Below are 18,659 nucleotides of genomic sequence, written 5' to 3' on the forward strand. Positions count from 1 at the left end.
TGTGTATTAGGAAACAACTTTTAGTGCCATTATCACAGCCTATATATTACATGGACAAAGTTTCACCCCACGCACAAGATGAACAGACTTTACAAGACTTTCTCACATTAACATGTTTCTAAATTTAAAAGAAAAAAAAAACACTGGTTTTTTTCTGATTTCAATACTTGGAAATTCAGATTTGTACATCAAGTGTCATAATTCCTGCCAATACACTGCTTTTTGACTCTAAACATGTCATTTTTAAAATGTCCCTCTCAGGTGCCATCCCCTCTGTACTGCCAGCCATACATATGTGTTTAGAGCATGCCTGCTTGTACCACAAGTACAAAAGCTTTGTAAGAATGACATGATGTCCCAGAAACATGATTAAATACTCTTGAAGACAGAATTATCTTTATTTGTAAATACTTCTCAAGTTAAAATCCACCTCTGCAAAAGCCTATAGGAATATATGGAAAATTGGATTCTACCTTTGTGACGTCCAAGTAGCAGATACTGCACTGACAGGAGACATCCATGAGCAGAAGCAATCAAGTTTAAAAAAAAAAAAAAAGGCAAGTTCAGGGTTTCTTCTCTTTCTTCTTTAACACAGACTTTCTGACAATTGCACACCAGACTTCTGCTGCAAGGATCATACTAACAAGTATTCATTACAAGTATTTATAGTATTTATTACAAGAACTCAACTTATTCCTGTGGCATGGGAAGTACCAAGTACTTTCTTACTGTAGCAGGAGCATCCAAATAATTTCAGAAGGCTATGGCTCATTTAAAATGACTTAAAGGAGATTTTTCAAATGTACAAGAGATGGTTACATGCTGCCAGCAGCCTGCACTCCTAAACATCTCTCCTTCAGGAGTCCAAGATTGAAAACTGATTCACAAACTAAATGGGATGTAACTGTTTAAAATATGTAGTCATCTTAAAAACCAGCAGATACAGATATCTGTTATATAGTGCTTAACTCAAGAAGGATTTAATTATATGTTGAGAGCATACCATATCCTTTAAGGGAAAGAGAAGGGCAATCTCGGAGAGTGAAAATACCAGAAAAACAGCTTCGGTCACCACCTGCAGCTCCAGCAAAAGTGTGATTTCAGCATTGCTGCTGTGTTGTCATGTATACCACTGTTTGCTGAGTCCAACTGAAATTCTCTATTTTTAGCCTTTCAGCTACTTGCAGATAAAATTCCTGCAGATAGGACTAGCTGTATAGCACAGATAACATACAACTCTGAAACCACAGATGACCTCATGCAACTGCAAAGAAAGAAGTGTCTGTTACTTAAAACAAAGCTAAAATTTAACTTGGCTGTACTAAAATTAAACAGGGAGTGTTTTACAGTCCCATTACAAGACATAAAACAACAGTTGCTATAAATTCACAGTGTACTTACTTGCAAGGATGTAAAAAGAGTAATTAATAATCCCCAAACAGCTTATCTCTGAGCAGTACACCACCAAAGCTTTCCCAGGGTCGTTGGAGATTTTACAAACAGCACCGAGAAGCTATTTGAACTGTCACTTAAGAATTATTTGTCCAAACTGAAAAGTTGTTGCTCTTTGTCACAAGTCACAAGACATTTTTTAGCATTCTACACTTTCAGTTGACATTACGGAGTGAAAATAAATAAATGTAATCTGAACTTTCTGGAAAGGGCTTCCATGTGTAAGAGCACTTACTAACCACAGACGCACACAAGCACTGCACAGTGATTCTTCTTCGTGCAAAATGCACCTTCCTGTCTTTTACTTCAGCCTTTCCATCAGTCCTCCTTTATACCAATAGGCACCTGTTGGCTTTAAAATGCCATTTATTTCCAGCTAATTGAAGTACAGTTCTGAGCACTATAATTCAGTTTTATCTTATGTATTTAAGGAGAAATGTGTGAGGAACAGACATGTCACAAGTGCGTGTTGCTCACACATCTTTTGGTTTGCAGAATATTTACCAGACGTTTCAGCAGAACAAATCCTTCACATTATCACATAATTCCAGTTGTGGAAGAAACACTCTGAAAGCTCCACTCTTCATGAATAAAAATCACTCCTTAACACTAAATAAACAGTTAAGATACACGACTGAATTAATCCTAAGGTAAAGAAATTCTTTCCCCCCCCCTCATCGAATCAGTTTAAGAGATCAGTAAAGGATTCAAACAATTTCTTTTAACTCTCCCTTTCTTTCCTTAGTACCAACATAGGCCAACTTATATTTTTTAACAATGTCATAGCATCTTCTTGTCATTTAATTTTTCAAGCACAGCCAGCACTGAAAGAAAAGGTTACAAACTACTTAACTGTTAATTTGAGATTACAGAAAAAGTCAGATTTTTTTCTGGCTTTGTATTATTTGAAAGGAGAAATTCCATTTGTCATAAGGAATAAAAACCACAACAGAACAAGTCCTGCTATCGTTCTCTCTAAGGAATTGTAGGTGGAGTTATATAAACAACAGAGCAATGATCAAAGGGAGATCTTAGGGACCATAATATACTGAAGTATTAGAGGAACAGAGACTTTTATCTATCATGGAGGAAGGAAGTAGAGCATTGAGACATGTGTAATATATACAATTAAAAATAAAAACCCCAAGCAAGTCCCAAAAAGACTGAAATCAATTAAAGTCTGTTATTTTTTCTCTTACTCTTAAAATGACAAGAAAGAACCAAATATGCAATTGCAATTACATTCCATCACCTGGAAAAGCCCAGTATTGAACTATATTTTAAGCTGAACTTTTCCCCACATCTTATGAAACAAGCACTGTTTTATCATAGACCATGTTCTCATTCACTGACAGTCTAACTGACACTTACCTTGTCCTCCACTCTGTTCAGCCTGGCACCAATTGTGTTATTCCCTCGATCTTTGCTTTTTTCTGTGAAACAAGAAACATTTTCAAATTAATATATGATGCTATAACAAAATAGCAGCAAGCCATAACAGTGTGTGTTTAACTGGCCCACCAACACAGTGTAACTGAACACCTTTGCCAGGCTGGTGGTTCTATTCCTTAAAAGCAGTTTTTTTGTTTCTTTTTATAGCATTAGCCCACGCCATGGCTTTTAATAGCCCTTAAGCTTAAGGCATTTTCTACCTTAATTTTATGCTTTAACTTGGGAGTACAAAACGGTTCCAAATTTACTTAATGTTTTAATTGTAATTTTAAAACAATCTGCTGCTATGCAAAAGACAGGACAGCCAACTGGAACAATGCATTTGGTAACATTTTGTATTTTTTCCCATATATACCATGTAGCAATATGGAGCTTGAAAATGACATTAACAGAGTTTTCATTAGCCAGACTTGTCACAAACAAACAATACTTTGTGCTCCTTTTCCAGTCTCTTTTCAAATCTAATAAAGCTCTGTGTGAATATTACTGATTTCATAGGAACTTTGTAATAATAGTATGCCACTTTATCAAAAGTATGGTGAATCTTGGAAAGATTAGAGCCAACATTTGAAAAACTTCAGTGAAAGTAGGTGCTTTAAATATCTAAATAAGAACAACTCTATTTTAAAGGTGATAATGCTGAAATATTATTGTGGATGCTTAAGCTTCAGACCACAACTGGTTGGTACTGTAACAAAATTGACAACAAAATAAACAAAAAAAAATAACAAGTATCTTCCATTAATTATATCTTCATCAGATTAACTTTAAACACATCCTTCATGTTAACTTACCTGAGACTGAGATGAAAAGAGATGGCTTCCCTATGCATTGGTCCAATCTGTAAAACAAAAATAAAAATGTTTATTCTTTATTAGCCTGAATTAGCATTTTCACTTTCTCTAGCTGGAGTGAGAAGACCTCTTTGCAAACAAGCAAAGTGAAATTCAGGTATTTCTGGTTTGTACTGTAAGTGAAGCAGTTGATTTGGGCTAAGAAGAGGGGTTTGAAAATAAAAAATATAATACAAAATTGACTTAGTCTTAAATTGGTCTCTAGCTTCTTTAACCACTGTAAAGTTTTACCATCCCTATTGCTTTCTACACAAATGGCATAAATTCCTCTTTTTCTTGTTCTTCAGTTTACTTGTTGCAGCTTTCTGTTGCCTCTTAATTTGTACTTAAGTGCAATTCCACCAGAGCAGGCAACAGTATTTTGCTCTCGGGTAGCCACCTGCCTCACCATTTTTTGACCACTCCCACTGGCCATCTTTGCATCTGAGTGCCTCAAAGGTCAGCTTCTGGGGTCCCTGTGGCTATGGTGCCTGGCAGTGAAGTGGCTCATTACTTCAGGAGACCACTGTGATGGTGATGCCTGTGGCCAAATGTGGCTGTTGGAGGAGCTGGGGGCAGTGGCCTGAGAGATGGCCTAATGTGGGAGGAGGATTGGGGGGGCAAACAACTCCTTTCCTGGGGATCACTCCTCTCTGCCATTCTGCTGCCCAGGGATCCCCTTGTGTGCTGTGACCTCATCCCACCCCCTGGAGTCCTCTGGATGAGATGGCAGCAGTAGTGTTCCAGGAGGGTCAGGGGTCCTCAGTGACATCCCCCCACACCTGACCTGGCCTTGAACACTTCCAGGGATGGGGCAGCCACAGCTTCTCTGGGCAACCTGTCTCACTGGGCCAGTGTCTCACTACCCTCACAGTCAATAAGTTCTTCCCAATATCTCACCTTCCAGTTTTAAGCCATTATGCCTTGTTCTGTCACTCAACACCCTCAAAGTAAGTCCCTCCCGAGCTTTGTTGTAGGCCTCCCTCAGGTACTGGAAGGCCACTGCAAGGTCTCCCCAGAGCCTCTTCTCCAGTTTTACAGATGCATTGAGTTTTAAACCTCAGTAAAATATTTTTAAGGTAAGCCATAACAAAAAGCAAATTTCACTTCATATTGAGTAAATTCACTCAGGAAAAAAGTCACTTTCAGAACAGAAAAGTAGGCACAAAACCCCCAAAAAAAACAACAAGTCAAAAATGAATTCACAGAAGATGAAGCCAAAAGGCCACACTGATTTCCTAATGCTGGTTTAGGTGCTTAGTCCCATACTTCCATTATCCCTAGTAATCTAGTAGAATAGTGACCACTAACTCTCCTTTTCTGGCTTTGCATTATGCCAACATACCAATACTGAGAGTTGGGGACATGAAATTTCACATTTTTTCCAGTACATCCGGATAAGCTGCTACTTAAGGCCGATTCATTAGGCAGCTCTTTAGGGAATGAAAGATCGTGAACCAAAAAGATCACAAACCAAGATCAAACAGCTCAGTTTTGTATTTGTATGACCCCACTCAGATGTTTTGCCAGAACTGCACTTCCTGTGCAGAAGGTGCTGTAAGCAAAACATTCATGTAGACTTAGAAAGCAGAGCAAGTGCCTATTAATGAAAAACCAACAGCTTTGGTTTTGAGGTGCCTGAATACATGAATGAAAAGAAGAATATTCCATCCTTATTTATGTGCTCCTCTGAGCTTCTTCTCCAACCACAGCTCTTTCAATAATAAAATAAGCAGTTCTGTAAATCCTGTGTCAGATAACAATCTTCATAAAGATTTCTAATTTGAAACATAATTTATTCTTCATTCTTCTACGAGCATTTTATGTCATTGCTCGTTCATTAAACTGAAGTACTGACATTGCTATCATCTTCTGGTCCTTTTAACAAAAAGACAGTCATCATTACTCTAAAATAAAAATCTATAATAGTTAGCAATGGTTTCATCATCACTACACGGTATAAGACAAATATCAAGAAATTAATGTATCTGGTCAAGTTCACCATAAAAGAATGAATTAATCACAAAACTCAGCATCTACAGTTTAGGTCAGATGTCACCGAACCATCCTCATGGTTTCATAAACTCTCAGCAGGGTCTACAAATACACTATACGCTAGAGCCTGAAAAGGGCAACAGGAACTGCCCCTTTAAGCATTATTCCTTTAAGTTGCTGACTAAATCCTGGCTTCATTACTAAAAATTCTTGGAGTAACCTAACGTGCTATTTTAAAATATTTTAAACATGGACTTACTCACAAATTCTTTAGTATAGATAGCCCCTATACCAATTACTGTACCTAACTCATAATACACTTAATGGGTTCTGTTAAATTAAATCTCTTTCTGCCAAACATATCTCCACTTCATTGTGGCACTAGCTGAATATCAATAGAGAGGACTGAAATTTTTTCAGATATACCTGCAAGGTACCCATCTAAGTAATTCTGAAAACACTTCCTATGTTTCAAGCAATCCATCATCAGAGTATTACTTTAGAAATGGACATCTTATGATTGATTTGTAATGGGAAATGCACTGAAAGGCATTCTTTTTGGAACAGAAATTGTACCGAAAGCTAGAAAATATTGTACCTGTATTTCCTCTGTCATCTTCCAAGTTTGTTTGCAATGAATAACATCCTTCCCAAGAAAAGCATAAGAAACATGCTGGGCTCCCAAGAAAAACTAGGAGCAGAAATCAGCTTGTGCACTACAGATATGCACATACGCTGTTTCAAAACAACATCAGACTGCAAATGAATTTGTCAGAGAAGTACGGAGCTCTTTGAAGTCGCAACTTCAGCCATCCAAAGATGTGAAGCTCCTTTTACATTACACTAGGCAACAGATACAAACATCTCTCTGTTGGTATTTATGGATACAGACACTGAACTTCATTGACATACCTCCTCTGTAACTCCTTGATTCGTACCATCAGGTTGAGGTGACCCTGAGAATACTGCTCAATAACATCTCGGACATCATAGGGCTTTCTAGCTTGCTGTAAAAAAAAAACAACAAACCCAAACAAAACATATATTTTAGCCACAAGGACACAGGAATGGTCTACAGTAATGTAGATTCTTTTTAAAAAATAAACAGTAAGTTCTTTTAACACTGTGTAAACATTTGAGATCTTTTGATTGTTGCCATGATCATATATTTTTTGTGGAATAATTATGACAGTTCCGATTTTATCCACTTTTTTGTTACTGCAGGTCTCCATGCCTTTCAAGAGATTATCCCCCAAACACAAGGCCAAAAAGGTATATCTGACACTTGCTCAGATGTTTGTGGTCCTTCTAGTTTCTTCAAAAAATAAAGTTTCTATTCTTTGGCCACTAAACTGTAAAGAGGTATTCACAGGCACAAGCCCTTATTCTCAGTCAGTAGCAAGACAGCTGGAGTTCCCAGTTCAGCTCTAACCATGGGAAGGTTAAAGCACAGTCCTGGCTGAAGGTGCATGGTTTGCTCTTCCAGTAAAACTGGCTGAGCTTTGAAATCTACTGGGAAATATTGGCAAAATACTGGTGTAAGGAATGACCACAGAGAAAGTGTGTAATTTGCACTTCATATATGGAAAAGCCTTAGTCTGTCCTATTAGTAAAAAAATACTTCTGCATAGTATAAAAGGTAAAGACCAGAATTTTAACCAATAAACACCAAGACTAACTGGAAAGCAAGTGAACCAACTTGTTGAAGTGCAGTGAAAAATTAAAAGTATCTTAATCCTACATCTAGGAACTAGAGTCCAATCAGCGCCAGAGCTGCACTGGAGAAGCAGCTATGAAGCTCTAACACAATTGAGGAGTAGGGTGTAAACTTCACTCATTAGGCTGCAGAGTGACACTTGAACTTACAATGCAGTAAAAAACTTTTTCTCAAATATGGTAATCAAATCAGTGAAATAACACAGTAACAACATGTATGCTGGTAGGTGGAGGAAGGTGATTCTGCCCCTCAGCTCCTCTCTGGTTAGACCCCACCCAGAGCATTGTATCCTGCTCTGGAATCCTCAGTACTGCTGAAGTGAGTCGAGAGAAGGGTCACAAAGATTATCAGAGGGCTGGAGCACCTCTCCTATGAAGATAGGCTGAGAAAGTTGGGGTTGTTCAGCCTGGAGAAGAGGAGGCTCCAGGGAGACCTTCCAGTACCTGAAGGGGGCTTTTAAGAAAGATGGGGAGAGACTTCTTAGTAATGGGACAGGGGATAATGGTTTTAAGCTAAAAGAGGGTAGATTTATACTAGATAAAAGGAAGATTTTTTTTTTTTCACTGTGAGGGTGGTAAGACACTGGAACAGGTTACCCAGAGTGGTGGTAGATGCCTCATCCCTGGGAATACTTGAAGGCCAGGCTGGACAGGACTCTGAGCAACATGATCTAGCTGAAGATGTCCCTGCTCCTTGCAGGGGATTTGGACTAGATGATCTTTTAAGGTCCCTTTCCACCCAAACCATTCTATGATTCTGTATTTCTGACTCATTCCTTATGCTGTTTATAGACAACTCTATAGCTAATTTTCAAGGTTTAATAAACCTTGTACTCAGTGGTAAAACTGAGTTACAACTTTTTCTTTCTTGCATCTTTTGAGAACAAGGAAAATAGTTTAGAGTGGTAGCTTCTAATATACCAGAATAGTATTCCGTATGAGGTCTTAGAAATATTTTGCCACCTGCACTTCAAAAACAGGAGGATATCTCTGCACTGCTTAACTTTATTTCACAAGCTACAAGTTTTCCTCATTTCTGAGACACAAATACCTTCTTTTTTAAGGCAAACAAAAGCAGGATACAATATAAAAACCAGGCTGTGGCACTTCCATGCAGTCCCCTGCACCTGCCTGAGAGGTAGCTCCTACATTTTAGGAATAATTATTTTAATAATAATTATTTTAATAATATCACTTAATAAAAAAATTCTATTTCGGTCTTCCAGACTGCCTGAAGTCAACTGCAAACCCTGGGTGAATATGAGGTAATGTCTAATGGAAGGCTAAACAGGGAATTGCTTCAATCTAATCAAACAGGACACAGAAGAATTCCCAAGAACCCCAACTGCTCACACACATATAAATCATAAGTAACATTGACAAAGAAAGAAATATGATTCAATAATGGCATAAGCTAGCAAGTCTTTCCATGGACTAGCACAGGAAACATGATGATATTAAAAAAAAAAATAATAAAAAATTATTGGGTTATTTTTCTACTATAAATAAGCAAGAGACAAATCTGCTAGATAGGCCGGAAAACTCCAGTTCAGAAAAGCTGTTCAGTAAGAATAAAGACACAGAGGTCTCTCCTGTCATCCTCATACTCTAATGCAGGTGTCTGACAGCAGAAAGAGTAGGTATGTCCCTGCCTATTTACTGGGCTGCTTCTTCTCTTTAAAATAAGCACTAAAAACCTGGAGCAAATAAAATTCATTCATTAAGCTTAATTTCTGAGTAGCACTTGGTATCCATAGAAACACAGAATTGGTTGGGTTGGAAGAGACCTTAAAGATCATCTAGTTCCAACTCTCCTGCATGGACAGGGACACCTCCCACTAGATCAGATTGCTCAGATACCCATCTAGCTTGGCCTTGAACACTTCCAGAGAGGGGGCATCCACAACTTCCCTGGACAACCTGTGACAGTGTCTCACCACCCTCACAGTAAAGAATTTCCTCCCAATATCTAATCTGTATCTCCCCTCTTTAGGTTTTAATCCATTACCCCTTGTCCTCTCACTCACCAGCTTTCCTATAGGCCTTCAGGTACTGGAAGGCTGATTATTCTGCAATTACTTCATATTGAAAGCTGATCTTTCAAGACAAAATACTTTTGATGTTGATGACATGTTAGTTTTGTAAAAGGAAAAAAACCTGCAGCAGGTAGCAGATGAGTATTGGAAGAAACAAAAGGCAAAGACAGTCGCACAGCTTTCCTCAACTACTACTTTTCTTTACCTTCATCCTTCTGCTAATTAACTAATACTCATGGTAAAAATCTTCTTAAATTAGTTAAGATTTTCCCCATAATATATGAAAGTTTGCAAAAGGCACAAAAGTCAAGGTCAAATAGTCAATGTGCACCACTGGCCACTACTGTTCCCTAGTAAGTGCGTACACACGGAAGCAGACCCGGGAAAGGGAGAGGGGAATGCATGTGAGGGGAACTTCTGGGAAATGTAACCAAAGAACAGTCCAATAAAATGGGCAGAACATCCTTTGAAGCACAGAACACTCTGAACTACATTGTTTGGTACAGCCCAGTGTGGAGATTAGAAAAGATTACACACACAATTCCTGATTCATACCATGACAAATGACTTACGTAAAATGATGAATTGTAAGACTGTAAATGCAAGATTTTCCAGTGAAATTGTAACAAACCAGGCAACAGACACTCACATCATCAGTGGAACTGCAACCTGTATTTTTATCTTATGCTATGCATAGAATATTTTCCATGGTGAAAAACATAACACAGTTTCAAAATGTATTTTAGAAGGAAACTGACTGACTCAACAGGAAGAATTTACATGGAAAGAGACTAACATGACAATGGGAAATCAGATAAAATCCCTGGTCTCTGGGTCTGTGATGGGTTTCACAGTTGTATCCTTACGTGTAAGCCTTAAGACATTTAGAAACTTTCCTAATCAGAAGACAAAAGTTATTTGCTCATTAATCCAGCAACTGGAACAGCAGAATATGGTGATTGTTTTTCTGAAATTGAGTTGGAACTGAATGTGATTTAGACATCTGATTTACAACTAATATATGAAATTCATTTTTGGTAGGTAGCGTGAAGAAAGCCTATAAAACTATCAATTTCTAAATATTGTTTTCCCTATCTACAGAATCTTGCCTTAAACATGAGCCATTCACCTTAACCAATGTATAGAACTTGTGTTGACTACTATTGAAACAGTCTTACAGACTTTACAATAGCATAAACATCCATTAAAAAGGTATTAAGTCTGTGTTCTTACATGGACATCAAACCTATCTTTAAAACAGAGCATACATTTTCCCCCTTCTTTTAATGAGGAAATGATGCCCAAGCATGATGCTTCACAAATTTCTTTTCATGTCCTTTGAAATTTCTTTGTATCCCTGTTTAGCTTCTCTTTGTTTATTGTATTCAATTTTTTTAAACAGGAAGACTCTGCTTTCTAAATGACTTTTGTCCTTGTGGTGCCATCACCCTCTGGTATTAACTGAGCTCTTAAAAAATGTATCTAGGTAGATTTAGGCATAGAGGTACATCCTGCAAGCAGCTGGCATAGTGTAAGAATCATGCTGGGACCTATTTTGCAAAATTTTCCTCTTCCTCTCCTTTTTTCTTCGTTTCCCCTCCCCCAAAGCTTCAGAGGTATCTTTAAAATTACTGCTTTTAAGTACTGGCTTTGCAATTACTTTTGTTACAGCTAATTCTAAGCTTGAACAGTCCAATGCATTTCAGCTGAAATTTGAGGGTTTTTTTTTCAATAGTTACAGAAAAAAAAATATATCTGATTTTTCTGTTAGGAAGATACATTTCACATAAACAGAAAAAACTTAGAAGGCAAGTATCTATCAAAAAGCAGACCTCTTAAATGCTGAAAGATACATTTTTAAAATGCATCTTAGGCTCTTTGTTACTTTTAGATATTGCAGTGAACTGGTTATTAGGAAGTGTATAGTCATTACTTGGCATATATTTACACATTTTAATTTCTTATTACTATTTTATGTGCACATAATAGAAGAAAGCAGATTTACAACATACTTTTGAAGAAAGAATAATGACTGTGGGTATCTCTTAATTACAGGAGAGATTTTCAAAAGCACCTTGTGGCTTGAATTTCAAGGTGACTTTGTGCATTAAGTTACTTATGTGCTTTTGAAAAATACACCTTTGGTGCTCTCCAAATTTTTAAACTCGGTCATAACCTTTTACTCAGAAATTATGGAGAAGTATCAGGTATCCCCCACACTTTCCTACCGGGAGATTCTGCTTCTGACAGAAACAGCAGCACATCACTTGTATGCAGGAGTGACTTGAGACACATTTCACTTCAGCCTAACTGACATTTTTAGTTCTTTAGTAACAGCTAATACTGATAGCTCAGGAAGATGAAAGACTTTAGAAGACTGAGAGACGACTTTGTTGAGGGATTTTGTAGATGGCCAAGACCAGGTCTTTTGCAGATGCAAAAGTGAGAGTACAACTGAGAAGCCAGATTAGCAACTGGGACACTGAGTACAAACAAGTTTTAAGTATGAACTGAATAGTCTCATTCTATTCAGTCAAATGCTTTTTCAGCTTCTATCAAATCATCTGCCGCAGGGGAGTTTTGTTTATTTGCCAGGTGGATAATGTTGCACACAGAGTTCAGGCATTTTCCAAATCTGTTTTTGACAAATACCACTTGGGAGGTAGATATAAAATGTGTAGAATTCTTGTTTCTAAGCAGTTTAGTCAATACCATGGCAAATATTTAATTATCTAAATTTATGAGAGCAATTATTCAGTAATTACCATGGAGCAAAGGATCACAATCAGGTTTTAGAATTAGAATAAATTAAAGTTTAATGGAACAGGCCACAGTTAGGTAGTTTTTCACAGAACAGCAATGGATGCATCACTGGAATGGGACACGTGCCTTGCCAAGTTACAAGTGCTGGCCAGCAAGTGTTAAGGAGCTTCTCAACAAAATTACTATAAAGAATATTTTCAATAAAATTAATATAAAGAATATTTTTCAAGAATATTTCCAGGCTACTTTCTTATTATTAGTCTAATAAAAATAACAGGTGAAACATGCTAGAAAAAACTTCCTGAAAATAAAATAAAAATCAAAGCAGAAAATTGCTAAAAGAATTCAGGCATTGCTTCTACATTTCAATGAGGAAGTTAGAATCATGGCTTTGAAGTAGGAGCATCACCTTACAGAAAAAATTACATCTTGGATGGTTAAGTCGTCATCATCCAAGATCATCACCATCTTCTTGATCCTAAACTTTATGCCCTTCAAATTTGAAGGAAAAAGAGCACCCTCCCTTTTTTGGGGGGGGTCCTAGATTAAGGGTAGGAAAGCTTTTTAGTCTATTGTAAAATGTAGTGGGGAGGTCATATATGAAAATGGATGTGGGCAGTTAAGCTTCTCTTATTCTTTGCATTTGCAGTTGTGAAGCCTGTTCTCTGGAGATTAATTTTAAGTAATATATTTCTTATATATATACACATATATATATATGTATTCACCTAATTTAAACCAAGCTGAAGGCTGCTGACACCACTGGATTAATGAAATTGATTTAGAAACCACATTCTTGAAAAGTCTGCAGTTGGAAATTTTTAATTCAGACCAGGCAACAAAGTTAATTCCCTACTGTTAAATGGGCAGAGTATGGCAATATCACAGCAAGTGAAGTGGCACACAGGAAATGTATGCCAGAGGAGGCTAAAGGAGTTAAGAGAACCGATCTACCTCTAAATGGGGTGTCCTACCTATGCAGAGGAGAGAAGGGAAAAGGAAGGAGAAACTTTCCAATAAGCTATGAATTTTCCACACAGGTTTCTTATCAGGACTTCATTATAATCAAGTAAGAGACAGAAACAAGACTGAGGTAGTACTTAAATCCCTAATCCTACTGACCTGGCATGACAGTAACATACAGCTCAGAATTAATGGAGACATATGAGACTGTTTGCACTGCGAGAAAGAGACAGCGATAACAGAGGGTTAAGGGTCAAGTCCATTAGCAGAAAATAACATTTCAATTCAGACTCCATCTCAGGAGTTTAGTCTACTTCCAGTGCATCCACAGTTGACTAGCCTGCTGCTAAACAACCAGCCTATTGAAGGAGGAAGAGAATGGTGGGTGTAGCTCGCCATTACTGAAATGAATTGTGTTAGTCTCTCTTAAGTTTCTAAAAGAAACAATGAATCAGGAGAGTAAAAGGGTTTCTTTAGAAAAGAAGCTTTCTATTCACAACTCACCTGAAACTTTTTCTTTGCCACAAAATACTGCATCCTACGAATCACCTTAATTGCAGCACGGTGGTGTTCTCGCAGCCTGTGGGAAAAATGAGGAAGGTGAGTGGGGTGAAAGAGCATCTCCATCCAGACAATAAATATTACAGTCTGCAGTAAATGCTTCACTAACACGTGAATGTGTAATGTAAGTCGCTGTGATTCAGCCTGGGAGCACAACACACTATTATGTTGACCTTCCCCACTTTTTGAGTAGGCTATAAACATCCAGAATTTTATCTGACTTACACTAAGTTTGCATGTGTTTCACAGCAAAAAGAGCTGTCCACATAAACTCCTCCTGTGTCTAAGAAAACCTCAACCCATCTTTTCCAGTTTCATTTCCACAAAAAAAAAAAAAAAAAAAAAAAAGGAAAAAAGAAGCTATTAAGTTTCTGCATATTCAGCCATGCACAGCTTTTATACATGGCCAGGCTAGAAATCTAGCTTGTGTGGTTTTTGTGTCACTCCCCCCATTAAGTCCTGTATGTGTTCATGTATGTTTCTTCACTTACACAAATTCTTTTTTCAAAAATTATTTTAAAAACCCCACAACAAACATTTTGAAGATTTTTGAGTCTTTCACTGCTAAATAATCCAAATTATCTTGTGGTAGCTGGATACAATGTCTACATACACAGGTATCCCAAAACTGAACTGTAAGTGTACTTAAAGAAAAAATAACCTGAAAGGTCTATAAACAAATACATCCCACTCTTCATGTACATGCACATGAAGAGAAAACAGAACTAAAAAATATTAATTTGTTCTTTATACTTTAAAATTAACAGATTGTCATAGTATTACATTATTTTTTAAACAGTTCATTATGAGTAACAGACATTTACAATTTTTCAAAGTTTGCAAAAATTATGTATTTTTCTTCTTAATATTAAAATACTGAATCAAACATTGCAGGTGTGCTGATGATTATTCTACTTGCTCATTCTATTACTCTTATCAAGATGCACCTAAATGACATTATTGCACAATATTTATTTCCTTCTTAAATGCATGAACATCTAGTAATTATAACACTCATCCCAGACTTCTAGTCATGGCTTTGGGGGAGCAGCAGTAAATTCAAGTTAGATACTCCAGATGTTTTATCTTTATAAAATTATTATTAGTAATACTGATAGATTAGCATGTGCACAGGCAGTGCTTTCTGTATGTTCTGAACTTGACAGCATTCATGCTCACTACGGGAGAGAAAAGTCATATTTAAGTCTTGTACAGGCTTAGGTCTTAAGTATGATATAGCATGGTATCACCCAAGTTTCTTCAGTTAAATATCACCTGGAATGTCAGTAAGTATTCACGTATTTCCTCAGGACAAATCTCCCCCAGCAAAGAGAAGTTCTGCATATGCAAATGCTGAATGTCTGTCCTCTGAAAAGCATGGCAAGTGTACTTGGGACGTTCTCTTTCTGAAAACTCAGTCTTTTTAAGTGGGAAAATAGCTTTCCGCAAAGTCAAAAATAGAACCAAAAAACCCTCTCGTTTTCTACTGTAGGTACTGCCTCTCAGGTGCTTTTTTATGTTACAGAAATTGTTACCACTTAGCAGTGATAGAAAAGATTCTTTCCTGTGGATACAGTGTAAAATACAGTTGCTTTCCAAACTGATAACATACAGCTTTTCACCACAGGTTTACTAATCACCAGGACTTTAAAGGGATTTATATAAAGCGACTGCACCTCAATAATTATGCGCCGACCTGTGAATCTGCAGTTGGATCTGCAGAGGGAGGCCCTTCCCTCTTCACACCTTAGTGAGGTGTCTCAGAGAGACTCTCTACAGGTCTTCAGATCTGACTGCAAGATCATGACAGTTCATCTTACACAAATGGAAATTTGCTCCTCCTGACTGGGATAGCTGCTTGTTTGGATCTCGATGAACGGAGGTAGCCTAATGCTAGTTCATGACTACTCTGTTCTGTGAGCCCTTGCTGCACTGCTAGGGACAAGGACAACTTCTAAAAAAACCCCCCAAAAACCTAAAGAAATGAAGCATTTAAGGTTTTAAAGTTCCGCTTCACAAGGATAGGAGCAAAACAGGTAGGCACTACGCTCAATTTGCCAGTAAACATCAAGGGCGTGAAAGTGTAACTGTCATGCAGCAACGCATGCTGTACATAAATGCACATAGAAACATTGTATGACAGGTAGAAATTAATTTAAATTGCAACAAAACTGCTTGTAATATTTTGCTTTATGCCTTATTTCCCTTGGGGTGTCCTTTACAGTCTGTTATTTCTGAGGGAAGTATTTTTCTCTGGGACAGATGATCACACTGTGTGTAAAGCACATCAAATCCCTCATTCTCTATCTAGATGATGAGTCACATCTACAAGCATGGCAATTGAGTAATAAAAATTATATTTGCCATTCAGTGAAATAATAAAACTATGCCACCAAAATAAATTTCCAATGCAACTATTTTATATCAGTCATTGGTCAGTGCAAACGTGAACTTCCATGCCAGGAGGGGAAGTTAATATTCTCATTTTCTTCCTTCCCATTTCCAGCTCCAGTAGGAAAACTTACAGTAAGCTTGTTTCTGCTTATGCTGCAAAATCTAATTCTGCACAACAGGCTGTCCAGATGCCCCAAAATGAAATGCTTCTGTGATGAGGGAAGGGAATTTAATTAGTAGACAAGGTTATGATTCACAGTTGTTTGATCTCTTTTGCAAACTAGTAACAAATGCTTTAGTAAATTGAGAGCTTAACTATTAACTGGTTATATTCGTTTGTTCAGCCACTTGTGACATCTCTGAATTCTGCTTAGAGAATGGCTGTCTGCAACCTCTGGGGACACATGGTGTGCTTCGATGCTAGATAGCCACTCAATACATTAATGTCCTCGGAGAAAGTGTTTCATGAGTTTTCTAGGAGTGTGGTAGGAAATGACATCACCTGTGAGGGCTACAGACAGCAGCAGCCTCACACCACTGCTGGGAACGACCCACACAGCCAGTGGGAGACACCCTTTGGAGAAGTACTGCCATGCAGAGTCAATATTCAATGGCACCCGTCTCCCTCAGCCCCTCTGGAAGGGGTTTTCAGGGACTACTGGCATACTCTGGAGATCCAGCCTGCATCAGTCTACCTGCGGGAGCTAAGCTCTCTTGCACTTGAAATTCCTAATTTTCACACATTTGCTTTTGCCTACCTTCAGGAGAAAGCTTGTTGGGTAAGTGCATTAGCAGCAGGGTCAGCTGACAAGGTTGTTGCCCTTTTGTTAATGAAGCTGTTTTCCTCTCCTGAGCATTCATCAGCCATTGAGTCTCACTGTCACCATACACATTAATTTCATACTGACATCCAAAGAGACTTGCCAATCACCATGTGAGCGTTTCTAATAACCAGCAGCATATGACCTTCAAAAATAAACTGAAGTAGCTTGCATGACCATAAAATCAAGCTAAAGGCTACTGCTTCCCATGCTACTAGACAACAACTCAGCCTAACTCTTTCTGAAGAAAAACTGCCAATAGCTTTCACTGGCTACCAGTAATTTTCTTTCTCAATATAAAGAAGACATCAAGGTCACCCTGAATATGGCACATACCAGGTGACATGCCCCAGTAAAGCCATAACATTGGCAATACAGGAATGACAGAGAAGGATGAAGGAGGATATAACAACTCATCAACGACAAAAAAACATCTTGATGGAAATAGGGTCAACAGATTCATAGAAGCCTACATTATTTGTAGGCATAAACTAGGTTTGCTTTATTTGTGCACTGGAAAGGTAACCAGTTGCAGGTGCAAGAACTCCTGAAAGTGTAAGAAATGAGGATAAAAAAACCAAACCCTGACAACAAAATAAAATGGATTAAGTTCCTACATTGCAAAATTAAGCCTGGAAGAATAAAAATACTATAAATAATTTGGTTTTCCTGCCTCCTTTTATTGTTAAGATACTTAACCTACAAGAAGTCATTTGGAGGAAACCTGATCTCTTCATTAAGAAATCTGGACTGGAATGTCACCTAACTTGGAAAACAAACATGCTGAAGAACTTCAGGTGATTTTTACATATGTTCTCCCTTGGTTGGAAACACATTTATAAATGTCTCAAACTACTGTAATGGAACCATTTGTATATTTGACTGCAATATAATTAATTTTTCGTAACACAGCCAGCCAAAACCTCAACAGGCTTCCCAAGGTGTGGCTCATTCCCCAGTCCTGCACTCACCAGCCGCCACAGTGAATACCACTGGCTTCAGCCAGCACCCACCTGCCTCCTTCCTGCAAGGGGACCTGCAGGGCCACCCTCCAAGAATGCTTTCTGGAATCAAGGCTAAGACTTTTGGTTACAAAAAATCAGGTGGCTCTACAAAACAGGAAGTAAGCAGTTGCACTGGTTCAGCTGTTTTATGTCTCAAGAAAAATATTTTACTAAGTTTTACAAGATTAATCCCCATTCAGAAGTACATTGTTCTTTCCTTAAAGAACAAGAAAGGAAAAACAGTTACTAATTTGAAATATTTATTGTCCTTACAAACCTGCTGAATTTTATATCAAATCCTTAGTAATGCCATTAGAAATTTGTTTCCATTTTCATCTTAGGAAGATGTTCTAGATATGGTTTAGTGTTAACAGAATCATTAAAGCAACAAGACAGAGGAAAGCTGGTGCTAATTTCCTATTTATAAAACTTGCTTTTTTGTTCATTCGTAGAACATTTTATTATCAAAACCATGTCTGGCACAGACCTCCCAACATACACTGACACTGATATTATCGGAGTTAAAAGGTCAATGCTGTCTATTCAGAAATACTTCAACAAGAATGAAAACTCAGTAGAAGACAGCCACAGATTTACAATGTCTTTTACAAAATGCTCATTTCTTAGTAAACTTAACACTGATTTGAAGGCCAGCTCAGTTTTCAAACA

At 37.7% G+C, this 18,659-nt stretch overlaps 1 protein-coding gene across 1 annotated transcript in view; it reads right to left on the bottom strand.

Annotated features, from left to right (window-relative positions):
* KCNQ1 (potassium voltage-gated channel subfamily Q member 1) overlaps positions 1–18,659 on the bottom strand; it is a 360,287-nt gene that overhangs the window by 103,812 nt on the left and 237,816 nt on the right. The window contains exons 14-17 of the mRNA XM_051620422.1: positions 13,715–13,790; positions 6,645–6,739; positions 3,699–3,745; positions 2,824–2,885 (exon numbers count right to left, since the gene is read on the bottom strand). Of these exons, the coding sequence (XP_051476382.1) occupies positions 2,824–2,885; positions 3,699–3,745; positions 6,645–6,739; positions 13,715–13,790 (280 nt within the window). The remainder of the gene's footprint in view (positions 1–2,823; positions 2,886–3,698; positions 3,746–6,644; positions 6,740–13,714; positions 13,791–18,659) is intronic.

This window comes from Apus apus, chromosome 5 (genome assembly GCF_020740795.1).
Source record: "Apus apus isolate bApuApu2 chromosome 5, bApuApu2.pri.cur, whole genome shotgun sequence".
Taxonomy (NCBI): Eukaryota; Metazoa; Chordata; class Aves; order Apodiformes; family Apodidae; genus Apus; species Apus apus.